This window comes from Rosa rugosa, chromosome 1 (genome assembly GCF_958449725.1).
Source record: "Rosa rugosa chromosome 1, drRosRugo1.1, whole genome shotgun sequence".
NCBI lineage: Eukaryota > Viridiplantae > Streptophyta > Magnoliopsida > Rosales > Rosaceae > Rosa > Rosa rugosa.
The window spans coordinates 59,943,771-59,971,761 of NC_084820.1; the positions used below are offsets into that span (position 1 = coordinate 59,943,771).

The following is a 27,991-nucleotide window of genomic DNA, read 5'->3' on the forward strand; positions in this document are numbered from 1 at the left end:
CCATTGACGACCGGAACGAGCTTCTTGAAGGAGTGGACGGAGGCTGGGCTGTCGACGGTCCAGAGCTTCACGGTGTCGTCCCACGAGGTGGTGAGGAACGAGTCGTGGTGCGTGGGGTTGTCTGCACCGTTTGGAGGGAATCAAATCCCTCCCGTCCCATTCAATCAAACTACGAAATGCTAAGGAGAGGTCTTGGAGGCTCCGACGTCGGCCTTAGACTCGAAGTGGTGCTCCTGGTCGGACATGGCTGGCTCCGATCTCACAGAGAGAGATATTTTTGTAAGGGTCAAGAGTCCCAATAGATAAGGGTTCAGACGGGCTTGGGTAACGGGAGGGGGAGAGAGAGCTGTCGGTGGCAGTTTTTGTAATTAAGTTTAACTCTAGTGGTAGGTTGTAAAGAGGTGACCTTAATTATCATGGGGGCATTTGTGTTACCTGTACGTATTATAATAAGGTACTTCAAAATAACCTCTTTTATCATTGCCCCATTATTTTATGTAGACTTTCCAATTCAATAATATTAGATTGTATTCCTTATTATTTTCCTTATCTATTTTCATTTTCCAATTTCACTACATACTCATTAAAGCATTCATATATATTTAATAAGAATTAAAAATATGATTAAGATCATATGACATAAAAATGTATGATATATATGTTGAACGCATATTGGTGAGGGAAAACAAAATAAATCCTCTTATGATTTATGATCTTAATCTAAGTCAATCCATTATATTTGTAAAAAAAAAAAAAAATTTAAATAATTAATCATGTGGTACAAAAATACAGAAAAAAATAAACATTAAAAAACAAATGATTTTTTCATTTTTTTTTTGCACAGCTAAAATAGAAAATTTTTTTTAAAAAAAAACATAATAAAACATAATAGGTCATGGCATTTTCATATTGATTAGACATTAATTTTTGAAACTCAAGTTTGATTAAGAAATGTATATTTAGTTTAGATTTATAGAGTGATTAAATTATTGAAATGACTAAATTTTTTATTTTAAAGATAATAATTTGTTTGCGAATTATATGAGTTAGGTTATTTGAGGAAGTTTAGTGAGGTCGAAACTTTGACCTAGCTCTGCTAGGGTTTACTCGAAGACTGCCGTTTTCGACAAAATCTCATCACCATGGATGGTGGTGCATCTGCGACTAGGTGGGCGGGGCACTGGTCCCTCTTGTCTGGTTGGCGTGAGGGTAGCGGTGGCGGGGTTCGTCGACGTTGTTCCCCATCTTTAGGCCTTTGGCTGTTCATTGCTGTTGCCGGCGTGGTTGTTGGGAGGGTGAGGACTCCTGCATCATCTCCGGTTCTAATCTCTCTTGATGCCAGTTTGGTGTTGGATTGCTTCGTTCTTGGAAGCGATGGGGCTCCGATGGTATGCCTGGACGACAGGTCTGGGACTTTGATGTCCAATTCGTATTTGGGTCAAAGACCTAGTGTGGTGAAGATGTCTACTTCGGTGGTGGTGTGGCGGTCTGCTGTAGTCCAACCAGATTTCCTTATTGGCTTTTTGGGTGGTGGAATGGTGGACAAGGATGATGGCGATCCCGACCTCTATACGGACGAAGATTGTCTCTCTGTGGACGACGGTAATGCTCAGTGGCCGAGGGATCTCTCAGTTCACTTCCCAGATCACTGTTTGTCTGGTTTTGGAGGCTTGTGTAAGAGTTTCTGCGATGGCGGAGATTCTCCCGACGAAAGCTACGACGGCGGCAGTCAAGGTGGAGGCGGCAGCTGGGAGGTAACCTTGATGGAGTCTTCTAGGGTTTCTGCAACCTTGGATTGTTGGACTCCATTTTGGTTATTGGGCTGGCACTGGACTGGGTTGCATTGGGGCCAAAAGGCCCTTAGAGTTCTTTTCTTTATTTTCTCTTCTGTTTTAAGTTTAGTCATCCTTCCTTATTCTTTTAAGGAAGCTAGTTTAATTTAAGTTTTGTTATGGGTCGCAAAAACCAACTCCTTAGTTGTTTCCCTTTTATGTCTGCTTCGAGGATTCTTGGTTTTTGTTAGAATAAAGGTGCGTGGATTGTCTAAAAGGTGGGTGTACTCGGGACTTGTTGGGTTCATACTCTCTTAGAATAGGGATTTTAGAGGTTCTAAGGAACGATTGCTTTCTGTCGACCCCATAGGGGTGTTTCGTTTTTGTACTGCTTGCTGAACTTAATGAAAGGGCTTACCTATTTCGATCAAAAAAAAAAATGTTTAGTGAGTAAATTTAGTATTTGAAAATTTGATAAGAGGTGTAAAAAGCATAGAGGTCAAGTGAATAAATTTAGAGGTTCCAATAGAAAAACTCAAAAACAAAGTCTGGAAAGTTTGGAAATAAAAAAATAGACGTACTGGAAAATTAAAATGGTTACTACGGATTCTGTGGAAGTGAACTCTGCTTTTTCCTACTTTTTTCAAGGCCAAGTTTGGTAGCTAATCAACTGAGTTGGTGAAGATTTATATGTAAAGCCATGAAATGACATCTTTTACTTCTCCCTGAAAGCACCGCTTTCGGTTTGAAAGCTTCTGGACTCTCCATGAAGAGTGTGCAGAGGTGGTGAAGGATGGTTGGCGCCACGTTCATACTGGGGGCCCTATGTCTCAGGCAACGAAGAAGATTATGAGTACCAGGTTCTCTTTGAATAGATGGCAGCGAGATACTTTCGGTAACAAAGGCCGTGAAATAGCCGGTGTGCGGGCTAGACTATAGCAGCTTGGTAGCCTTCCTTTTACTTTAGAGAATCAGGAGGAATGTGTAGTGCTTTCTGCTCGCCTGGAGCATTTGTTGACTGAGGAGCATGCTTACTGGAAGCAACGCTCGAAGGTTACCTGGTTGGTTGATGGTGATCGTAATACTAAATACTTTCATCGTAAAGCTTCTAATAGAAGAGCAAAAAATCGGATTCAGGGTCTTTTTGATGATGATGGTGTTTGGCAGAATACCGAGAAAGGCATTACAGGTGTGGTGTTGGACTACTTTTGTTCCATGTATACTGCGGAAATCGTAGACTATAATCATATGCAATCAGTGGTGGATTTGATCCAACCAAAAGTGACAGCAGATATGAATGCAACTTTGTGTGCGCCATATACGGCATTGGAAATCAGGCAGGCCTTATTCCAAATGTATCCAACTAAGGCACCAGGGCCAGATGGGATGCCTCATCTTTTTTTCCAGCAGTACTGGGATTCTATTGGGGGTGATGTGGTTAAGGCAGCTCAATCTTTTCTTCACTCGGGTAGGTTGTTGGATGAGGTTAACTATACCCATGTTTGCCTTATCCCAAAGGTGAAGAATCCTGTTTCTATGTCTGATTTGCGACCGATAGCACTTTGTAATGTGCTCTATAAGATTTGTTCTAAAGCCATTGCTAACAGGTTGAAAAGGTTCCTTTCAGAAATTATCTCCCCGTTCCAAAGTGCCTTCATTCCGGGAAGGCTGATAACTGACAACACTTTGATAGCTAATGAAGTGTCTCATTTTATTCATAATTGTAACTCTTCTACAGATGGGGTTTTGTCTTTAAAGCTTGATATGAGTAAAGCATATGACAGTATGGAATGGTGCTTTCTTGAGGCAGTTCTTTTTCGGTTAGGGTTTGATGAAGCTTGGATTCAGGTTATCATGCAGTGTGTGTCCTCCGTGCGTTACTCTTTCCTAATTAATGGTCAACCTAAAGGGTATCTGAGTCCTTCTCGTGGCTTGCGGCAAGGAGATCCTCTCTCACCATATTTGTTTCTATTGTGCACTGAGGCCTTTTCAGCTCTACTTGAGTGCAAAGCCTCTGCAGGCTTGCTGCAAGGTATCCAAGTTTGTGCAAATGCTCCTAGTATTCATCACTTGTTGTTTGCTGATGACAGTCTTATTTTTGGGAAGGCAATAGAGGAAGAGTGTGGTCATATTCTTTCTGTTTTAAAAGATTATGAGATGGCCTCTGGCCAGAGAATCAATTTTTCTAAGAGTAGTATTGTATTCAGTAAAAAAGTGAATGTACAATTGCAGCAGCAGCTTGCGGATTTGTTAGGGGTTGTCATTGTCCCTAAACATGAAAAGTATCTTGGTCTTCCCACATATGTTGGTAGGAAGAAGTCTGGAACTTTTTCGTATATCAAAGAACGTTTGAGCAAAAAACTTGAAGGTTGGCAGGGGAAACTGCTAAGTGGTGCAGGTAAAGACTTACTTATTCGTGTTGTAGCTCAAGCTCTTCCTTCTTATGCTATAAGCTGCTTTCTTCTTCCCAAAGACTTTTGTCATTCTCTTCATCAGATGTGTGCTCGGTTTTGGTGGGTGTACCTACATGTACGTTGCAAAGCATAATTAGCTATAATCAGACACCCTCATCGTACCACCAGAGGTACCAACTATCGTCAAAGGAGTAACCCACAGATAGGCAGCCAGGCGGGCCACGGCCTGAGCACAAACGTTCCCCAGGATCACCGCTGACGCGCCGCCACGCACTCTGCCAAGACGGCATCAGAAGCTACTGAAACTGGGAACTGAAGCATATCAGTCCCACATCGAAACCAAAGAGAAGAATAACCAGAACACTCACCTCAGTCGTGAACTCTCTGGCGTGCTGTTACACGCTGTGCCCCGACGACGGAACTTTTTCGTCTCTCCGACCACGAGACCTCCACCACCGCACGGCACTCTCTCTGCAAATCTCGGCTGGGCAGAGCTTGAAGACGACAAACAGTTCGAATGGATTTTCTGATCTCCTTTCTCAATACGTTCCCCCCCTTTTATGTCAACGTCAGAGCCTTTTCGGCCGTCCGCTAGAAAACGACATCACACCCCAGCCGTACACGTGTCCCCTGTCCGCACTAACCCTCCGGGTTAACCGAGGCGTCGCCTCGGTTACGAAATCCATCATTACTCGCATTAATGACGAGAAGACGGCCGGACTGAGGAGACGCGTCTCCACACGCTAACCCTCTAGTTATTTGCCACGTGTCCAGGCGTATCACGAAAGCAATCCAGGGTACACCCCTCTCCAAGTGAGTCTCCGCTGAGCGAAACCCCGCCAGCGGAACTTCTCACTTTTCCTCTCCACGTGAGTCTCCGCTGAGCGAAACCCCGCCAGCGGAACCTCTCGTCTTCTCCAAGTGAGTCTCCGCTGAGCGAAACCCCGCCAGCGGAACCTCACTTGTCCTCTCCAAGTGAGTTTCCGCTGAGCGAAACCCCGCCAGCGGAACTTCTCACTTGTCCTCTCCTAGTGACGTTCTCCGCTGGGCGGAACCCCGCCAGCAGAACTTTTCATTAGCTGTTATTTACGAAGTCTCCTAAATGCGACACTTCTCCCTTGTCATCATACAAACGGGGCCCCTTCCGCTACGCACCTCTAGCGGAAACCTTTTTTATCTGACAAATCGCGTACTTTATTCAGCGCGGTACCGCTCAATAAATTAACGCCAAGCACGTCCACTGGACGCTGTTTACTGCCATAAACCAGCAGGGGGACTCCCGCCAGCGGCGGATCCCGAGGCCACGCCTCATTCTGACAAATGACCGCCACGCGGCATTACAGTCAGATTGTCCCTACGGGACACGGGGACTAGTCAACAGTCTACGACGACCCTGATCAGGTACGTTGACCCCCGTCACTCGGGTCCTAAAGATTGGGTTCGCTACCCAACACCCTCTGCTCCGTGCAGCTCCCCCTCACCAAACAAATTTCGCGACCATCCGGAGGTCCATCTTAGCCGGGGAGTGGGGGACTCCCTGGGGGGCCTAGCAGGGGCCCACCCGAAAGGGTATAAAGCGTTTGCTCAGTAATATCCATGGTTGACAACGCACTGACGCTAATTATGCTTCTGCAAAAGTCTAGCGGAAGAAAACGCTTCACACCGCCGATCAACTCCCCAACCAAGATTGCCCTCCTTGACTGGGGACTTGGGGGACTTGTACCTACATGTACGTTGCAAAGCATAATTAGCTATAATCAGACACCCTCATCGTACCGCCAGAGGTACCAACTATCGTCAAAGGAGTAACCCACAGATAGGCAGCCAGGCGGGCCACGGCCTGAGCACAAACGTTCCCCAGGATCACCGCTGACGCGCCGCCACGCACTCTGCCAAGACGGCATCAGAAGCTACTGAAATTGGGAACTGAAGCATATCAATCCCACATCGAAAACAAAGAGAAGATCAGACCTCTCCTCACCTATAAAAGGTCCTCTCTTCTCCCTTCATTAAATTACGCATTAACTCTCATTTATTACTATGCCACCTATATATTAACTGACTTAGGCATCGGAGAAGTGAAGACCGCCCAACGCGGTCTCCCTCTGACGCCCTGTCTTTCACTTGGCAGCTAGCAGGAATTACCAAGTATACAGAGTAGCGGTCCGCCCGCCGGACCCGCGTTAAACGGAGGTTTGGCTACCGCCAGACTTTGAGCATTAACAGTGGGGAAGTAAAGCGGAGAATAAGAAAATTCACTGGCTATCTTGGGAAGGGTTGTGCAAACCTAAAGAGGAGGGAGGTATGGGCTTCCGTGATTTATATGCTCATAATCTTGCTCTTTTAGCTAAGCAAGGATGGCGTTTAATACGCTATCCGAATTCTTTACTTAGTCGAATTTATAAGGCGAAGTATTACCCTGATGGTGATTTTTGGAGTGCCTCTTTAATGTCATCACCCTCATCTTGTTGGCGGGGAATTTTTGAAGCTAGATCTGTGCTTAAAAATGGAGTGAGATGGCAAGTGGGAGATGGTCAATCTATTCATATTTGGGATGATCCTTGGTTACCTAGACCTAGCTCATTCCGACCTTTTATTAGGAGGGATGGTGCTCCGACTTTGGTTAGGGAATTATTGCTCCCAGGGTTGTCTTGGAACTCTGATGTTATAGCTCAGTGGTTTGAGCCAGAAGATGTCATGCTAATTTTTTTTATTCCTCTTAGTCAACGGAGTGTTTCTGATAGATTGATTTGGCATTTTGATGCAAAAGGGTTATTCTCAACTAAAAGTGCCTACAAGCTTGCTATTAATTTAATTCATGTTGATATCCCTTCTGTCTCCAACCCAACACCTTTTGTGGAGACTTGGAAACGGATTTGGGCTGCTAGAATTCCTGGCAAGGTTAAGGTTCACATGTGGAAGGTATGTGCTTCTATTCTTCCTACAGTAGCTCAACTTCGAACCAAGAGAATTTGGGTTAATGATGGTTGTGTTTTCTGCAATGATGGAGATGAATCTATTCATCATATTAGTAGAGATTGTTCTTTAGTGCATGATATGTTACGGAAGGTTCCAGGCTTAAGTTCGGTGATATCTTCCAAGAGTGCTAATCAAGCTTCTATCTTGGATTGGTTATTTCATTGTATGCAAAGTCTCTCTCCTGAGTTATTTGATTTTCTTCTGTATCTGTTATGGGCAGTATGGAAAGAGAGGAATCAAAGAGTTTGGAATAGTAAGACCCTCGAGTTGGATCAGCTCTTTTTCCAAGCAGCTTCTGGTTTCTCCTTGTTTACTTCTCTCCGTCCGGGTAGGAGTTCCAACACTAAACGAGCTTCAACTCCTTGGTACCCTCCTCCTGCAGGGTGGCTTAAGGCAAATTTAGATGGAGCTTTTGACAGTAGTACTAACATGGGAGGGATAGGTGTTGTGGTACGTGACTCTGAAGGCCTGATTGTTGGTGGAACTTGTTGCCGAGTCTCATCAGTTAGTGCTCCTATCGTAGTAGAGGCTTTGGCTGGGAGGGCTGCATGTGCTTGGGCTGTGGAGTTCAAACAGGCACCTATTATCTTTGAAAGTGATTGTCTGCAGTTGGTTAATTATTTGAAGGCTGAAGAGGAAGATCACTCCATTATTGGGAGGGTAATTGATGACATTGTGGTCCACTTAGCCTCTATTCCTAGCTCTTTTTTTCAACATATTTACAGAGAGTCCAATTTGGATGCACACAAGCTTGCAAAGCTTGCTTTGTATTCTAATGTGTCTGCTAATTGGAAGGGTCCTGTACCTTCCACCATGGGAAGCTTTGTTGCTTCCTATTGTAACACTTCTTCTCATTGAGTAATAAAATGCCTTCGTCTCTCTCTCAAAAAAAAAAAAAAAAAAATGAAATGACATCAATCTGAAACCCAACCTCATTTAAATAATGGCTGGATGAATTAAAACTGAAAAAGGGTTTTGCCCATTCTATATAATAATGATTCTAGTAAACCTCGTGCCACAACAGAAAAGAAGTAGTCTATCAATGCAATCGATCATTCGATCCTATCAAATTTCAGAACCATATAAATAAAATCCATGGCACATGATCCATGTGCTTACTTTTTATATTTGAACTCCAGAAAATCAGGAGAACGTGGCCAGCATTGAACAAGATCATCAATGTGATTACATCTATACTCAAACGCCATAAAAGTTCATGGCATCAAATGTTGTTTATAGATCTAGATTTAACTTAAACACATGTGCAATTATATCTAGAGGAGAACTCCAACTACATATAGCTAGTATGAGTAGTATCACCTACTCAAATTCACAAATCAGAGCTACAGCAAGAAGAAATATATAGTCATGGGTTCCATGGAAGTACCTGATAAGCCTCATGCTGTATGTATCCCATTCCCATATCAAGGCCACATAAAGCCACTCCTCAAGTTTGCCAAGCTGTTGCACCACAGAGGTTTTCGTATCACCTTTGTGAATACAGAGTACAACCACAGACGCTTTCTCAAATCTTTAGGCCCCAACACACTAGATGGCTTGACAGACTTCCATTTTGAAACCATCCCAGATGGATTACCACCTTCCGATTCAGATTCCACCCAAGACATCACAGCTATCTGTGATTCCATTAACAAAAACTTCTTGGCTCCATTTCGTGACCTCCTCACCAGACTCAACAGTAGCACTTTTCCTGTGAGCTGCATTGTCTCAGATGGTTTCATGAGCTTCTCTATTGATGGTGCTCAAGAACTTGGATTACCTATTGTATTGTTCTTTCCTGTCGCTGCAAATGGCTTCATGGGCTTCAAACATTACCGTGCTCTGGTTGAAAAGGGATTTACACCAATAAAAGGTGATGGAACTGAAGTATTCTATTAACTATGATTTGATTAATGCTTGTTAATTTTTACCTAATTAGCACTGTTCTTTTTTATGTTCACAGATGAGAAATGTCTATCCAATGGCTACCTAGACACTGTCATTGACTGGATACCAGGAATGAAAGATATCCGCCTAAAGGATCTTCCCAGCTTTTTCCAAACTACAGATCCCAACAACAGTCCATTTATACTAACAGGTGAAGCAACGTACTGAAAGAGCACATAAAGCTTCGGCAGTTGTAATTCATACTTTTGATGCGTTGGAGAGAGATGTTTTGGATGCTTTATCATTTATGCTTCCACATGTTTATTCCATTGGTCCTCTTCAGTTACTTCTTAACCAGATACCAGAAGACCCTTTAAAGTCTATGGGATACAGCCTATGGAAGGAAGACACAGAGTGCCTCCCATGGCTAAATGCTAAGGCGCCAAACTCTGTTGTTTATGTGAATTTTGGCAGCGTAGTGGTCATGACACCAGAACATCTTGTGGAGTTTGGTTGGGGACTTGCAAATAGCAAGCACCCTTTTCTATGGGTAATTAGGCCTGATCTGGTTGTTGGCGAATCAGCGATTTTGCCACCTGAGTTTGTAGCTGAGACCAAGGAGAGAGGTATAATAGCAAGTTGGTGCCCACAGGAGGAAGTCCTTAACCACCCATCAGTTGGCGGGTTTTTAACACACAATGGGTGGAATTCGACCATTGAGAGTGTCACTGCAGGAGTTCCTATGCTGTGTTGGCCATTCTTTGCAAGAGCAGCAAACCAATTGTTGGTATGTTTGTAATGGATTGGGCATTGGCATGGAGATTGATAACAATGTCAAGAGGGATGAAGTCGAGAAGCTTGTGAGGGAGTTAATGGAGGGACAAAAGGGTGAGAGCATGAGGAACAAGGCTAATGTGTTGAAGAAATTAGCAAAAGAGGCCACTGATCCACAAGGCTCCTCGTACACAAACTTGGACAAAGTGGTAAATCAAGTACTTCTAAGAAAAAGCTAGACGGGGTTCTAAACTTCTAACAAATAAACATGCAGGACTTCCAGTGTACTGTCTAATGAACTAGTAGAATGTTCTGCAATATTTCCTTTATGCTTTCATTTAAATTTCAAGTTGAATCCTTAATGATAATAATCAAAGAGAGGATATTGCAACTATTATCTGTGTGATTGCTACTATTCTATGGAGTTACATTTATTAGAATATCAGATTGTATTTTACAGGTATGTTTCTCTAATCTCGATTTTGCTTGAGGATTCCTATTAGGATGTTCTAATTGAATTTTGTTAATCTGATCAATCTCACTGCCCCTTACCTGCAATATAGAGCAGAGGGTGTAGCAAGTAGCAACTAGCAAGTACTACTATTATTGTAATTTCAAATTTCTTGTCAACAAAAAGCCAACAAGCAATTTCCAATAGATGAGTGAAATTTTCTTAAAGATTTCTGAAATAAAAAGGAAAGCATGCTTGAAACAATGGCAAAGAATATCAAATTAACTATAACCCAAATTCAAATAAACAAAATTCTGGCAAACATGAGATTAGAACCAACCTTCCATGCTGTATATCAGTACAAATTGCTTACACATACGAGATAAGCAGTTACCTCAGTAGGTTCCATGGCAAAAACTAATTATAAGCCTCATGCTCTATGTACCATTCCCATGTCAAGGTCACATTAAGCCATTCCTCAAATTTGCAAAGCTCCTGCACCATAGAGGTTTTTGCATGACCTTTGTGAATACAGAGTACAACCATGGACGCATCCTCAAATCTTTAGACCGCAAATCACTTGATGGCTTGCCGGACATTCAGTTTGAAGACATCCCAGATGGCTTACCACCTAATTCAGATCAGATTCCATACAAGACATCACAGCTAATGTTGATTCCATTGATAAGAACTTCTTGTCTCCATTTTGTAACATCCTCGACAAAATCAATACTGATGCAGCAAATTCCCACAGTACTTCTCAAGTTCTCATGCAACATGTCGTGGATGGTTTCACGAGCTCCTCCATCACAGCAGCTGAAGAACTTGGAATTCCTATTGTTATGTTCTTCACAATAGCAGCCTGTGGATTCATGGGAATCAAACAATTCCGTTCTCTGTTGGAAAAAGGTTATACACCAGTAAAAGGTTGACTATAATCCATGAAAAAAATATCTTATCTACCATTTGATCAAAGCTTGATAGTTGTTTATCAAAAATGACAATAAATTAATGTTTTCTTATTGTTTGCAGATGAGAGATGTCTATCAGATGGTACCTAGACAATCTTTCATACAGCGGACACCAGCATATTTGCCTAAGATCTTCCCGGCTTCTTCAAAACTACAGATCAAAAAGACATTGTGTTTCAATGTGCCATGGAAGCAGCTGAAGACAATCTTTCATACAGCGGACACCAGCATATTTGCCTATGATCTTCCCGGCTTCTTCAAAACTACAGATCAAAAAGACATTGTGTTTCGATGTGCCATGGAAGCAGCTGAAAGAGCACATAGATCTTCAGCAGTTGTTCTTTATACTTTTGATGCCTTGGAGCGAGATGTTTTGGAGGCTCTATCATCTATGCGTCCACATGTTTATGCAGTTGGCCCTCTCCAATTCCTTCTCAATCAAATTCCAGAAGACCCTTTGAAACCTTTGGGATATAGTCTATGGAAAGAGGAAACTGAGTGCCTCCAATCGCTCAAGTCCAAGGCACCAACACACAGTTGTTTATGTGAATTTTTACAGTGTAGTGGTCATGACACCACAACAGTTTGTGGGTTTGGTTGGCGACTTGCAATTTCCAAGCTTCCCTTCTTGTGGATTATCAGGCGTGACCTGATTGTTGGAGAATTGGCGATTTTGCCACCAACATTCGTGGCCGAAACAATGGAAAGAAATGTAACAGCAAGTTGGTGCCCGCAAGAGGAGGTGCTCAACCAGACAACCACCCATCAGTTGGAGGATTTTTAACGCACAGCCTGTGGAATTCAACCATTGAGAGTGTGACTGCAGGAGTGCCTATGCTCGATTAAGTGATCAACTTGTGCTGTTAAGGAAACACTGGAGTTTTTTTATATAAAACAAGGAAAATCAAGACTTCTAATACTTGGTAATTAAACTAGCGCTGTATGCTGTTATTAGTTTATTACCAGCATGAAGTACTATTTTATTTTTCTAACTAAAATTGAACTCCGCAGCTCGGCGCAGCTAAAACTCAATGCAGATTTCTATTCTGCATACCCAGATTAACAAATCACCAACTTTCAACCGAGACCTGATCCTAGCATTTTTATCAAACACCTTGTGTGCAGCTACTGATCTAGACACAGTTTGGCAAACCCATGTCCAATCGTTTTCCGATTTCAATAATATCTGTGAACATTTCATGCTTGTAATCTGGCAGAATAGTACAAAAATACAGATTACGATTTACGAGAGAAATCGGGGGTTAGGGTTTGTGAGAGAAGATATACCAATTCCAGAGTAGCCTTCAACCGCTCAATAAGTTCCTGAGGGAATTCCATAATCGAGACTCTAAACACTATTGAGGAGTGGTTTTCGTCCGGATTTGTGAAGACTGGAGATAGAGAGAAGGAATTGAGATTGGGAGTTCAAGTTTAGGGTTTAGGGTTTAGGGTTCAAGTTTTGGGAGTTCAAGACATCTATCAATAAATAGAAAGTGAGTCTTCATACGTGAACATAAAACAATTTGAGAATATTATATTAGAATAAATTATTCTAATTTGTGGATCGAACAGACATATGTACCTCACCCGATATAGTTTTCGTTCAATAAGAGTATGAGTGTCATTTTCTTTTCATTTTTATGATGGAAGTCTAAGATGCATGCAACTACATATTCTGCAATGACCGTGGTGTAGCATTTGTTATGGGAGAGTTCTGTCGCTTCTCAATCACTTCTGATTTTGAATATAGAAAAATTGGGGTGTGTATTAAGTGTGTAAATATGATAATATGCTCTAAATAGATAGATATATAGATATGAAAGTCTTACTATGAGATCACCATGGCACATTGGCACAACTATTATCCAGTCCATGGATCTAACAGACCAGGAACCAAAAACAACGTGTTTATCATCAAAGGTTAAAGATGCATAGCCATTTGCACATGTTTGCTTACATTTTATATAATTAGATCAGATCGGACCTCCAACTTCGAGTACGTGCTGCTCTTATAGTTCGACTGTCAACGTCCTTAGCTACTGAGCTAAAGGAACTGCCTAGTTATTTCCATGGCAGAAGCTAACAGCTGTAAGCCTCATGCGGTATGTATCCCATTCCCATACCAAGGCCACATAAAGCCACTCCTCAAATTTGCTAAACTCCTCCACCATAGAGGCTTTCGCATCACCTTTGTGAACACGGAGTACAACCACAGGCGTTTTCTCAATTCTTTAGGCCCCGACTCACTAGATGGCTTGCCGGAGTTTCGTTTCGAAGCCATCCCTGATGGCTTACCGACTAGTTCAGATTCCGATTCGCTTCCACCCAAGACCTCACTGCTCTTACTATTTCCATCAATAAAGGCTTCTTCTTGGACTCATTTCGCAACCTCCTTGCCAAGCTCAACAAGAGTACTAGTCCTGTGACATTTGTCACGGCGCGGATAGTTTCATGAGCTTCTCCGTCAATGCTGCTGACGAACTTGGAAATCCTGGCCTGTTGTATCATTCTTTCCTATTGCTGCGTGTGGCTTTATGGGATTCAAGCATTATCGTGCTCTCGTTGAAAAAGGATTAGTGCCACTGAAGGGTATGGAAGAATTGAATGTTTCTATGCTTATATTTCGATCTCCAAGCTAGTAACTTGCATTTTCTTTTGAAAACGTTGCAGATGAGGCGTGTCTATCAACCTAGACAGTGATAGATTGGATAGCTGGACTGAAGAATATACGGCTAAGGGATCTTCCCACCTTTCTTTGAACTACAGATCCCAAAGACATTTTTTCCAACCGCGCCATGTTAGAAGCCGAAAGAGCAGACAAAGCTTCAAAAGTTGTGCTTCACACTTTCTGTTTGAACCCAAAATTAATATTTTTTTATTTTCAACAAGGGCGTCTCGTGAGAATCCGGGCCAATATCCATGGCCCAAGTTCTATATTTTCGATAAGTTCGGAATATATTATTTAGAGGCTAAATAAAGCCTATTTGGAGATTAAGCAGTCCAAAGACAAATTCGGATATTCATTGATTTACTAGTAATTATCAAGAATTTGATAATTAATGATGATTTGCTTGACTATCAAGAGATGACAAAAGGAAACATGCAAGCTGCATATATGGCTGAGATTACGCGAGCCATACAAGGTAATTATCAAGGCTCCCATATATTGCAATCAAGGACGCGAATGCGAACAAATTGGGTAAGGAAACAATCGCCTTGCTCGCCATCATCAAAGAAGGTATATAACTATATATAGTCTTATTATATATATATAATGGCCCATGCAATTAAGGCTTACGGTGGGTCAATTAAGGAAGGAATAGTAGATGTGGGCCATGCAAGGAATCAAGGTTAGCCATATATGGCAATTAATATGGCATGGACGTGGTACAGTTTGATGAGAATACAATCTTCCTTAATTGCTTGCAATTATTAAGGGATATATATGATATCTTATCATATATACTTACTCAAGCACGATGGATCAATTAAGGAAGCTACTGAAGATATATGTGTATATCCAAGAATCAGTCTTTGAACCAATTACGTTGCCTAGAGGAAGATTACGTCCAAGACTCTAAGAGACAATTAATTTACCTAGAAGATAGCTACGTCAAGAGGCAGATAATTATTAATTATTGCCTACAATAGTTATCAAGACTAATAAGTGTTTTGATTGTATTCAAGGTCAATAACTGTGGCCTAAAATATAATATTGTTTAAGGAAAACTGAAATTAGGAGAAAATTGAGTCGTGCTTTCATTAATAATAGGAGCCTCTTTATATAGAGGATTACAAGCATAGAGATAGTGTTGTACATGGAAACATAATCGTACATTGATTGGATATCTCCTAAGATTCTCCGAGAATATCTCTAATATAAACCATATATTTCAACTAGAGCAAGTAATCTCGAGTTTGGGTCAGACACATATTCTGAATTTACTTGAACACTCCTCCTTGTGTCGCCCAAACGTGGTGCTCCTCTCGTTGCCTCATTAAAACCGAGTAACAAAAATCTTGTGGGACAAAAATAACCTCGGTCGAAAAGGAAAAAGAGCATAACACACCCTTCACGTTTCGAGACCATACATGAAAACATCTCCCCCTGATGTCTGTATCTCCCCCTGATGTCTGTATCTCCCCCTGATGACAACGGTCACGGGAATTCGGATAACTTCCGTAAACGATGCTACCAACATGTTTCTCGAAAGTGGAATTTAGGCAATGACTTAGTGAGCAAGCCTACCGCACTGTCCTCAGATTGAACCTAGTTCACTTTGATCTTGAGGAGAGTTTGTTGTTGCTGATTATCCTTGGTGATATCGCTTTTGATGTAGCCTTGCTTCATTTGTTCAAAACAAGCAGCATTATCCTATATGCTCGTAGGCGCTCATCTGTGGTAGACTTCAAACCACAATTGTTCGAACATGTGTAATTATGGATCCAATCCATATACATTCACGAACCACTTCGTGAAGAGCAATGATCTCTGCATTGTTCGAAGATATAGCGACTAGGGTCTGTTCTATAGACCTCCAAGATATCACGGTCTTTACTCATGGTGAACACTTAACTAGTCTGAGAATACTTTTGTGTGGGTCAGAGAGATACCCAACATCAGCAACACCTTCCAAACCACATGATGTTTTGGGATGGGGATCGAGGACGCAGGCCAGTGTTGGCGGCGTTCCTGGTGTGTGATAAGTCTGAATCCATCGTCTCTCTGTAGGGATAGAACAATCTCATATCAATCGTACATCTCAAGTACCGAAAGATATCTTTTACACCAATCCAATGGCGTCGTGTTGGCGCAAGGGTATATCTAGCTAACAAGTTCAAAACATATGAGATGTCCGGTCTTGTGCATTGAGATAAGTACAATAATGCGCCTATTGTACTTAAGTAAGACACTTCTGCCTCTAGCACATCTTCGTCATCATCCTTTGGACGAAGAGGATCATTTTTAGGATCAAGACTACGGACGATCATAGGGGTGCTTGAAGGCTTGACCTTGTCAAAATGCCTAAGCATCTATCAACACGATGCTCAAGTTCCAAACCGAGACATAATCGTGTTCTCCCAAAATCCTTCATCTCAAACTCGGATTTCAAGTGTTCAGCGGTTTCCCTTAACTCTTTAAGGGCTTCTAATGAAGATCATGTCCAACATGAACCGCGATAGAATCCGAAACTTGTTATGGAAACGCGCGGGCATATCCCTTCCCAATCAAGTAGTTACTTTAGTGAGCGTTTCAATCTCTTTGTAAAACGCGCTCCGCAGTCTAGAGCCACTTGACTTGGGTAAATGAAGTCTACCATGAACCTTCATGTATATTCCGTATCTAGATCCCCATAGAGATACGTAGTGACCACATTCGTAAGCTGCATGATTAGTTATTTGGAAACTACCAAACTGACAGGGTAGTGGAGTGCACTGACATCTATTACGAGAGAATATGTCTCATCGTAGTCGATTCCAGGGCATTCTGTGAGAAGCCTTGCGCCATAAGGCGAGATTGCCATCTCTTTTTCTCATCACGCTTTCTAACGAAGACCCATTTGTCAATAGGTTTTATGTTAGGAGGTGTTGGCATTACTGGCTCGAAAACCTTCCTCTTCGTTAGAGAATCCAACTTAACCTAGATCACATTTTTCCATTTAGGCCAAATTTCTCTACATTGGCATTCATTCATCAACGGAGCGTGGTTCGATATCATCGGACTCAACAAACTCATGCGCAATGAAATACGCGACTACATCATCAATTATGATGGAGTTTCTATCCCACGTCTCATGTACACTAGTGTAATTTTCATAAAGCTCTATATTCTCAGGAATAGGTTCTGACGTTGAGGCGTCCCCCAATGATAACCATAACCCGGAAGATACTCATGAGACTGATTTTGAGTCTTGATGATCAAAGGATTGGAATATGCCAAAGTATCCTTCGAACCCAGGGGCCTCCCACGCATCCTAACTGGGGTTATGGCCTATAACGCCAGAGTGCCACTCTCTTTGGTGTTGGCGCCATGCCTACCTCCGTGTAGGGTGGCGCTACGTCCTCTCGTAGGGACGTCTATCCTTGCAGACATGTTTGCAGCATATTTGTGTGATCTCGTCACTTTAACGGGGATCGAGATGAGACATAGTGGGGATAGGCCACGACAATTCCTGTCGTTCCTACTGAACATCCGTGTTCTTATCTCCCCCTAACGACGGGAAGACTGTCTCATCAAAGTGACAATCCGCAAATCTAGCGGTAAGGAGATCGCCTTGCAAGGGTATGAAGTGGCGGACGATTGTTGGAGTCTCAAATCCAACGTAGTTGCCCATTCGTCTGGAAAGACCCATCACAGAGCGCTGTGGCGGCGCAATTGGCACATAAATGGCACACTCAAATATGCGTAAGTACGATTCTTGTAGCTGTAATGCAGAGGTAGATTGAGTGGCGGTGGGTCGTAGACGAATTAGCATAGATGCATGGGATATTGCATCACCCCAAGCGGATATAAGGAGGTTGGTGCGCATTACCAATATCCTGATGACCATCGTAGTCGTTTCCGCGAGACCATTTGGGTGTGTACATGGAAATATGATGTCCAACATCAGTCCCAATGCAATAACTATCGAAAGTCTTCGATGTAAACTCACTAGCATGGTCAAATCCAATTGACTGAATAGGATGATTCGGGGAGTGAGCCCGTTGTCATATGATATGTGCTAGGAGTGTAGTATAAGCAGCATTATAAGTGGACAATGGCACAACACGTGACCAGCGTGTTTGTGTGTCAAACCAACATCATGAGATATTTAAACGTCCGCAAGTTGGTTGAACTAGTCCACAGAATTCCCACGGATTCTATGTAGGAACATAATGAGTATTTTTATATCCTTTGCATAGCACGGTCTCAGTCCTAATTTCCCTAAGGAACGGGCTTTGTAAAACGAGCTAGAGGCTTTAGAAGCAACCAATGAGGATTTTGGTTGGGCCTGAGCGTCTGAAACACTATTTGAAGCAAGTTGGTGATTGTAGCATCACCTGGGGCGCCATCACCATGATGGACGCCATCCATGGCATCATGGATAGGGACTGTGCCAGCCCTAGGCTGGTGGTGGACGGAGGCGGTGCCCTAGGCAGCTGCGTCGGTCACATTTAGTCCAGGAATCAACTTTTGATTCATGCTTTGTTTCGCTCGAGAGAAAGGATGTTCATGTGAAGTCTTTAGTAGACGGATCATCATATCATGACCAGGATGACCTATCCTGTCGTAACAAAGCCAATATGTGTCTAAATCCAAGAGATCTTCTCTCATAACTTTTATTTGATTAATAGTTCGAATAGTGACATAGAGTCCACTAGAGAGACACATAAACTTCTCTAAGATGCGCCTTTGTTCTCAATCATTAGAGGCATTGCAAAGGAACTCATTTTTGTTCTCTACATGCGTTTTCGCATTGAATCCGTTGACTATTCATGTAGTACCCCTAAAATTCTTTATTATTTTCTGAGGATTTTCCGGAATCTAATTTGTGGTTATTGGACGGTTTCGTGGTTTGAGGGTGGAGCGGAAATTAGTTCGAGCAATTATTCGCTCAGAAAGCTTCGATTCAAGGGTTGACTTTTTATACGTTAGGATTATGTGAAAACTTCCTTCACGGATATTGTAGAGCGCGTCGATACGAGTTCGTGGACATGAGGAACGCGGAAATCGGAGTTCGTATGAAGAAGTTATGGCCATTGGAAAAAGTTTCCATTTTGGTATATATGGATTTTTTCCAAAAAATTATCAGAAAAATCAGAGTTTCCATTTTGGGAAACTTTTCTCTCTCTTCGGTCCCGACCCCCGTTTCGCCTTCTCCCCTTCGCCGGCTTCGTTCTCCCTCCTCCGGCCACCATAGGACACGATTCAAAGTGGGTTCTCTTCGCCTCAATCCCCTCTTGAGGTCTGTGGAAGAATTGGAGCATGAAACAAGCTGTGGAGGGCGGTGCAAGGCCGAGAAGTTTGGCGGCGGAGCTGCGTCGGACCCAGATGTGAACTTTCGATTCAGGCCACCACCGCCGGTGTTTCTTGAGGGCTTTTGGAGCTCAGAGGAAGTAGATGATTTCTCCCAAGGTGGCTTGCAACGATTCAAAGTGTGGAGGTTAAATTTTGAAGATTGTGATTCTAGGGTTCTTCCAATTTCTGAACTTGCGAGGTAAATTCCGGCCAAATGGCTTTTATTCAAGCTTTGTGTTAGTTATGAAAGTTTCAATTGGAGTTGAGATGAAGAACTTTGTTGTTGGAAGTTTTGTCAAATTTTGACTTTGGGTGGGCAGCGGCGCCGCCACTGTGGTGGTTTCCGGCGGCTTCCGGCCACCCCAGGGACAATTTCTGTTCCTGATTTCGATATATAGTTTGTAATTTTTGGAAATTGTATGAGCATGTTATGAATTTTCAAAGTTTTAGGGTTTTCGATTCGATCGGTTTTCGGTATGTGAGGATTCGGCCGTTCGATCGACTTGTAGTTTTGTTTTATCGGTCGTAGAAGTGTTCCGAGGTTGTTAGATGGTCTCGGATGACGATCCGACTGTTGGATCGTCGTATAATTGGGTTTTGTGAATTGTGTGCTTTGTATTGTATTGAGTGTGACCTTGATGTGATTAGGTGATTGACGGAATTGTGTGAGCGGAGTTTGGATGATTTGGTGCTTGTCTTGGTTTTGTGTGAAGACGCAGCCGGATATGGAGGTGAGTAAATCTCACATTGTTTTGGGTGATAATTAGTTGAGTGATAGTTAGTAGAATAAATTGTTAGCTGTAAAATCATATCTGTCGCAAAATAAATATTTGTTTTTTTGAAATATATGAACTCGATCGACAATGGTTCATGGGTAAGTAAAAACAATGATTTGTTACAAATGATTTTCGATTGAGTAGATAGGGAAATATATTTGAAATGGTTGGGTGAAGTGAAAAGCTTATGTTTTACGTTACTTGATCCCTATTGGATTTCATGGTGATTTTAAAGAAAAATAAATGATTTTGGGAAAAGAAGTGGTGGTGATGTTTGATTTCCGTTTTGAAAGGAATATGTTAGATTTGTGATATTGTTGAACTGTGAAAGTATTATTTTGAAAAGGTTTTCGTTATGGTTTTGAGAATGGTGAAAGTTGTGGTTGAGAGTGTGATTAAATATATAGTAGTACCAAAGTGGTGACCAAAGTGGCGATAATTTATACAGTAGTACCAAAGTGGTGACCAAAGTGGCAATAATTTATATTGTAGTACCAAAGTGGTGACCAAAGTGGCGATAATTGTGTGTTGATTGTAATGAAAAGGTTGTGGATTATTGTTGAGTGATTAATGTTTGAAATTGTTAATGTGGTGTTTGGTGTTATCAGTAGATGAACGTGTATTGATTCTTGTTTATTCTTATTAGTGAATTGCTTGTTTTCCTTTAGTAATCTCCTGAACTAAGTTATATGCAGGGATTACTGCCGTTTGAATTGTGTGATTTTAGGTGATCTCCTGAACTAAATTATATGCAGGGATTACCGCTTTTTGAATTGTTTGTTTTAATGTAAATTCCTGAACTAAATTCTATGCAGGGATTTATATCATTTATATTGTGTGTTTTTATGGTGATCCCCTGAACTAAGTTTCTATGCAGGGATTACTGATTTTACTTAATTCAATTGTAAGTGCGGTTGTGGTTTGAGATTTGTAGTGAGTTGTAAAATGAGTCGTGAGGTCATCATTTTGACAAATGCTTTATGTTGAGGAGAAGTGAGTGTGATTTTTCGTAGATTTTTCGTTGAGATGGAAAATGATTTGAAACGTCACTGAGGTGACAACTACTTTTGTTGAGACAAATGAAGGATGGTTTTGTATATTTGGTTGTGTTTTGTGGAGTTAAATGTTGTTGCTTTAATTTATCTCACGAGTTGAGAAATTATAAGCATTCGTGACGTGAGTCACTTTAATTGAGTTTACTCATACGGGCTTAAAAAGCTTACCGGGTTTGTTTTGTTCAACCCGGTGCATTATTCTATGGTGTAGGGTTTATTGTGCAGGTTAGAATATCGATTACTTGTCGTCGAAGCTGAGGTGTACGTTCGGTAGCGTGGACGTCGAAGGGTACTCTTAGTTTTAAGTCTTCCGCGATGTAGTGAGTTGTGGTGGGTGTGTTTACTTATTGAATTGTCATTCAGTTTAATTTGTAAACTATTTATAATGTAATATGTGACTCTAAAGAACGAGTCGGTATTGACATTGTGAGTTCATGACATCTTTACTTCTTGTTCTTTAAAGAAAATTTTTCCTAGTGTTTTGTATTGATGTCTGAACCATCACGCCCTGTGTATTTACTCTGATAATTAATTGTGCTTGAAAATCGGGGCGTGACAATTCATAGGTGTGATTTGCCCTAGGAGTGTAGAGAGTTTTTGTGACAGTAATCAAGGTGCCATTTGGCAAGGGGAACTTGGGCTATTCCATGTCCTTGAATTAATACTGATGACCCAGCCATCGTAGTCACAAAGTAATATTCTCATAATCAAAATTGAGTCATAATGAAAAGAACTCGAAATTTTATTCATAAGCCAACGGAGTACATCATTGTCTCTTAACCATTAGGAGAATCTAATCCAAATGCTAGCTAATGCAAAACAATGGTAGTCGTCTAACTTCTTTCGGTAATTCCAAAATAAATGTGACCAGGTGAGTCGAGAGATGTCGGTGGAGCAAGGCTCGCTTAAGTACCACTAATCTCAGAACCTTCCTAGACATCACACTTACTTTGGGTGAGCCTACTTTGAAGAAAGACTAAACCATTGACATTTACTACAAAAATATATGGCAATTGGCTATTACATCTCTTGGAAAAATAAAGACTTAAACAGAATTGGAGATCTATTGATCCCAGCCAGATTTGTAGTCTTCAACCCTTCACTCTAGATCATCTTCTTGACCTTCTTATTCCACATAGTGAGTTTTTCTTGCTTCACAATATGCTTTGTAGGTGGTGACAATTTCTTCACGAGCTCTGCAAATGTGTGCCCAATGACCGGATACTCCACATCGAGAACCTACATCTCTTTGCTCAGACTCCATTGATTGAGGCGCTTTGAAAGCGTCATTTAGATGGCTCTTAGTGTTGGTGGCGCCACCAACATGGCCAGAGGCGTTGCCTCCCTCTCTCTTTCCACGTTGACCTCTTCGGTTTCGTGTTCGCCTATTTTGGCGGTTACCTTCCTTAGTAGAGCGATTATATGGACCAGAACGTCCAGAAGTATCCCTAAGATTAGGGTTTCGCTCTTGGCACCCTCTCTTAGGGCGCAACTATAATTGGATTCTGGAATATGCTCTGTTTCCAGGGATCTCGAATTATAGTTCTTCACAAGGATGTTGTCATGCTTTTCAACGACATTCATAGCTCCAATGAGTTCATGAAACCTTGTGATCCGTCATGCAGTAACATCAATTCGATAGTTCTTAGCAACCATCAATGCAGAGACGGGGAAGGTAGAGAGAGTCTTCTCAATCAACATCGCATTTGTGATCTCTTTACCACAGAATTCCATTAAGGATTTAATGCGACTTGATTCCGAGTTGTAGTCAAGAACTGACTTGAAATCACAGAAGCGGAGGCTATGCCATCTCACTTCTAGGTCAGGAAGCAGGGAGTCACGTACGTTGCCAAATCTTTCTTCGAGTGAGACCCACAGCCTTCTGGGGTCTTCTTCATTCATACACTCGTACTGGAGCGAGTCATCCATATGACGAGTCATTAGGATGATGGCTTTTGCCTTATTTGCCTCTAAGGCTGCTCTATTTGCTTCCAAAGCTTGAGCTTGCTCAATAGTTAACACGTCCTGGCTAGGCTCGAGAATCGTATCCAAGATTCCATCGGCCTTGAGATGCTGGCGGACATCACGAACCCACCTGTGATATCTAAAGCCAATTGTTCCCAATGGAGCAAATTCCAATTTGTTCAGGTTACTCATCCTGAAAGAGAACAAGAAAAATGGTTAGTTTCGGAGCGAAAAAGGCTACCACGAAAACAAATAAAATTTTTGAGCGTAGTCGCTTCCAAGAAATTAAGAATTTCCGAGCGTAGTCGCTTCCAAGAAATTCGATTCCAAGAGGGGTTGGATTAGATCGGAACAATGATGTTTGCGGTCGATTGTTTTATCTCAACAAACTCTAAGTTTGGAGGACTCTACAAGCTCCAAGCTTGGAGTGAGCACGAACCCCTACAGTTCGGCTTAATTTGGTCTCCCTTATGAAGAAGAAAGGGGGGTAGAAGGAGGGAGTTTGCAAGTCCCCGAAAAAGAAGAGAAATTGAAAAAAAAACTCTAAAAACGGGAACTTTTAGTAAAAACAAAACCTTGAAATAGGTCGTCGGAAAATTTGATAGGAAAAATTCGCCAGAAAAGTCGCCGGAAAAGTCGTTGACCGGAGGGCTGACGTGGCGTGGGTCCCTGGTGCTGACGTGTTGAGGTTCCGGGTGCTGTTGTGGCTGTGGGCCTCTGCCATGGGCTTGGGCTTCTTGGGCTTCTTTTCCTTTCCCTTTTTTTTTCTTCTTCTGCCGGTTTTTCTGTTGGATGATCAGGCGGCCGGTTCAGTAAGTTTTAGGCCGGTTTTTGGACTTTTTCTTCAGGTTCCTGAATCTTCAAATCAAGGGACTTCTGCTAGCAAAATTTGGTGGAAATTGGAGGTCCGGAAGATGGTGAACCGGTGGAATATTTGTTGCGGGTTGTATGGAGCTTCCGGTGGCCGGTTCGGTAGGTTTCCGGCCAGTTCTAGTGGTTCCGCCGCCGGTTCTGGGTTCCTGGGGTAGAGCGCTTCAAGTTGTGTGGCGGAGGCAGAAAATGGTTCAAGGTTTTGTATTCGGATTTAAGGTTTTAGCTTCTTGAATCAGGGTTTGGCTATTTATTTCAGGGTTAGGGCTTCATGCTGATAACGTGTTTAAGGAAAACTGAAATTGGGAGAGAATTGAGTCGTGCTTTCATTGATAATAGGGGCCTCTTTATATAGAGGATTACAAGCATAGAGATAGAGTTGTACATGGAAACATAATCGTACATTGATTGGATGTCTCCTAAGATTCTCCGAGAATATCTCTAATATAAACCATATTTCAACTAGAGCAAGTAATCTCGAGTTTGGGCCAGACACATATTCTGGATTTACTTGAACAAGTATATCCCATAAAGATATTTCACTCCTATTAGGAAGGTGAATATGCAGTAATTAGCCTATATATAGAGGCTAAAGACGAAATACAACACATAACTCCTCAATCAACTAATCTCTCAGATTATCCAAAGTCTCTCTGGAGCAACTTACCTTCAACCTAGTTGAAACCAGCGAAGCAAGGGTAATGCCCTCGCAACCCAGCGAAGCTAAAGTCACGCTTTAGCAAACCCGTGCTTTCCCCTACTTCTCTGTGAGTGCTCTGCTCAACCTGCAACGTTGAGTATCGACTCGGTGACGCGAGAGATCACACCACAAGTTCTTATCCGTAAGGCAGAAGTCCTTATCCGTAAGGCAGAGAAAAGAGCCTTCTGACGAGGTTGATGCTCTCCTCGTCCACAGCGCTTGAGAAGAAGTCAGGTCTAGAGACGCCCTGACGAATACACCCTCGGTGTTGGCACACTCGCGCATACAAAATAGATTTTTTGCTAGCCAAACTAGTTTTGGAGCCAAACACTTGCATATGCTTTCCTCACGTTTACACAGTTGGCCCTCTCCAGTTACTCATCAATCAGATGCCAGAAGACCATTTGGAGCCAGTGGGATACAACCTATGGAAAGAAGAAACCGAGTGCCTCCAATGGCTCGATTCCAAGGCACCAAACTCGGTTGTTTATGTCAACTTTGGCAGTGTAGTGGTCATGACACCGCAACAGCTTGTGGAGTTAGGTTGGAGACTTGCAAATTCCAAGATCCCCTTCTTGTGGGTGATTAGGCCTGACATGGTAGTTGGTGAATTTGTGATTTTGCCACCAGGGTTTGCAGCCGAAACTAAAGAGAGAGGTGTGGTAGCAAGTAGGTGTCCACAAGAGGAAGTGCTTAACCACCCATCAACGGGAGGGTTTTTGACACACGGTGGTTGGAACTCAACCATTGAGAGTGTGAGTGCAGGAGTGCCTATGTTGTATTGGCCATTTTATGCAGAACAACAAACTAACACTTGGTATGCATGTAATGGCTTAGGGATCAGAATGAAGATTGATAATGATTTGAAGAGAGATCGATGAAGTGGAGACAAACTTGTGAGAGAGTTAATAGAGGGAAAGAAGGGTGATAAGATGAAGAAAAAAGCTAATGGGTGGAAGAAATTAGCAGAGGTGGCCACTGATTCACAAGGCTCCTCTTTCATGAACTTGGAGAATGTTGTCCAAGTTCTTTTATGGCACGTTTACTTACTTGGAAAGGAATCAGTATTGATTCCGGAGGAGTTGATTCCTAAACTCATCTCCCCCTTTCGTAATCAAATTCCTGAGTATTCAGGAATCGATTCCTTATAAGGAAATGAAACCTACACCCATTCTGATTCCTTCATGTGTCAGTAAACGCAGGAATACTTTTACCCGGAATCATTCCGATTACTTTATGTGTTAGTAAATACAATAATATTTTTAATCTGTAATCATTCCCTCCTATTCCAAGTAAGTAAACGTGGCATTAGGGGAAAACAAGTAGAGATGTACTTATTGTGGCCAACTACCAATTACTAGCTTGATGTTCATTTTTCCTTTTTTTTTTTTAAAGAGAATATAGGTGTCAATCTATTGATGAATATAGAAAATATTACATATAATAGCTCACCTAAGAGAGGGCTACGACAAGATTGAGCCATCCTTAGAGATCCCTTAGAAGGCTAAACCTGAATTGGAACAGTAGAACAAGCTACCTAAAATGCAAAATTTACCAACATCACCAGAAGTAACTAGCAACCTGACACTAGGGAAAGTTCCGGAACGAAACCAAGAACGAACCCTAATATTATTCACTGAACCCTAAGACCACCCTATGCAGATGAGGCTCCTAGAGAACAATGCTAATGGAAAAACCTAAATAAATCTATATTTAAAACCATAAATAGACTGGGTCCAAAAACATTCCCTATACAACCCAACAAGAAGAAAGCCCAAGCAAGGTTAGCACTCCACCCTCTGACCCCGACCCCTACCGAGAGCAAACAGGACATCAGCCGCCGCCTACCACCGCCTGAACGCCCTCCTCCGCCTTCACCCGCACACCCTGCGCGCGATCCAGATCAGACGACCAACAAGCAGCTGTCCTCCGTTAGCCAATCGAACCGGATCTAGCAAACCAGATCCACGAGGACCATGACGGCCTAGCCACCCCTGGCGACCACCTCCTTCACCCGCACTCCCTCTATTGTGCCCAACCTCTCCTGCGCCACCAACTCGCAAGCCTCAATCTAGGCTAGAATCGATCCAGCCGACATGCTGATGCACCAAGACGCTTATTTCTCTCCCAGTCCCCACCTCCCAGCCCTGCTGGGATAGCAGATCGGTGCTGAGACAAGGAAGACTCGTCCAACGACGTCGCCATGGAGACTCGCCGTCAGACGGAACAATAAAAAAAGTAGAGGCTGCTCCTCGAGAGAAAGAGAGACGAGAGAGCAACCCTAAAAAAAGATTATGGCGCCAACAGTTTATCATGAAAGAAAGGACTCACTGAGCCGAGATCACTAACTAATACTAATCTAATACTATTAGGTTAAAAAAATTAAAGATCTTTTAATTCTCTATATGTTCATTTTTCCTTGGTTGTTGATTAACTCTTCTCTTAGCATTGTGGTTGTTTTTCCTTTGATTCAAATATGGGAATTTAGGTTTTCATCTTGTGTTTTATTTGTTTTCTTTGTATTCTGGAGTAAAGTTTACGGGGAGCTATTTTAAAAAATATGAAGGAAAAAAACGATTTTTATTATGTGTATAAATACTTTTGGCTTCAAAATAAGGGAAATTTAATGAGTTCTTTTAAAAAGTAAGTACTGAAGTACTGAAGTATTTTTGAAAAAAAGTAAGTACACATTTTATTTGCATATAATACATAAAATTTTGTTGAGAAAATTTTTATCTACCGTTAGTCTGATTTTTTTTTTTATATTATTTGTAGGGGGTTTTGGTTTTCTAACTTCGATGTGATAAGTGAATTGATGGGTAAGAAACAACGATAAGAAATGAGTAACTTTTACAATTTAGGGTTTACGGTTTTGAGGGTTTGCTCTGAGTTTCCCGGAGAGGAGAAAAGAGTTTGTCGCCCTACTTGCATCCATGTTCCATTCGACGGCGCATCCTCAGGACGTCGTCATCAAACAAGTAGGTATAGTTTGTCAGTTCACCAATGATGATCTGGAGCAGAGTACAGTCTGGGACGGGGAGGACTGATGGAGTTATGACAGTCTGTAACCACTGAGGACGAGGAGAAGTCTGCAACTGCCAACTTGGGCCAACAAAGCTTGGATCCGCCTTTGACCGAGGTCGTGGAAGCCTGGTGGAGGGTGAGATACTCAATTGAGGATGTGCTCTAGATCCGGCTGGAATCTGAGAGCAATGGCTATCCGGTCACTATTGTCGGGTATGCTTCAGAGTTAGCGTGCTTCAACGGACCTGGTTCGACGTCTGTGTGTTTTGCCGGCAGCGGGGATTGATGGGGGCTTGGTCCAGCCACTGCTGTCTGCCGTGATTCGACGGCATGGTGGTTCGTCGGTTAAGGTGC

General features: G+C 42.2%; 1 protein-coding gene and 3 pseudogenes across 1 annotated transcript; all 4 read left to right on the plus strand.

Moving 5' to 3' along the window:
- The first annotated feature begins 1,142 nt into the window (after window positions 1-1,142).
- LOC133731834 (uncharacterized) lies at window positions 1,143-8,023 on the plus strand. Its single transcript, XM_062159261.1, has 4 exons — window positions 1,143-1,754; window positions 2,505-2,691; window positions 2,740-4,170; window positions 6,534-8,023. Exons 1-4 carry the CDS (start codon window positions 1,143-1,145, stop codon window positions 8,021-8,023), a joined length of 3,720 nt encoding a protein of 1,239 aa, XP_062015245.1.
- Window positions 8,024-8,519: 496 nt separating this feature from the next.
- Window positions 8,520-10,363, plus strand: LOC133725807 (7-deoxyloganetin glucosyltransferase-like; annotated as a pseudogene).
- A 167-nt stretch (window positions 10,364-10,530) lies between these two features.
- On the plus strand, window positions 10,531-12,702 carry LOC133731840 (7-deoxyloganetin glucosyltransferase-like; annotated as a pseudogene).
- Window positions 12,703-13,317: 615 nt separating this feature from the next.
- LOC133731850 (7-deoxyloganetin glucosyltransferase-like) lies at window positions 13,318-26,314 on the plus strand (annotated as a pseudogene).
- Window positions 26,315-27,991: the final 1,677 nt, after the last annotated feature.

Coding starts and splice junctions, on each gene's coding strand:
- LOC133731834 (XM_062159261.1), top strand. CDS start 1,143: ATGGATGGTGGTGCATCTGCGACTAGGTGGGCGGGGCACTGGTCCCTC. Junction 2,692..2,739: donor CAAAGGCCGTGAAATAGCCG/GTGTGCGGGCTA, acceptor CTTTTACTTTAG/AGAATCAGGAGGAATGTGTA. Junction 4,171..6,533: donor GAAACTGCTAAGTGGTGCAG/GTAAAGACTTAC, acceptor TTGCTCTTTTAG/CTAAGCAAGGATGGCGTTTA.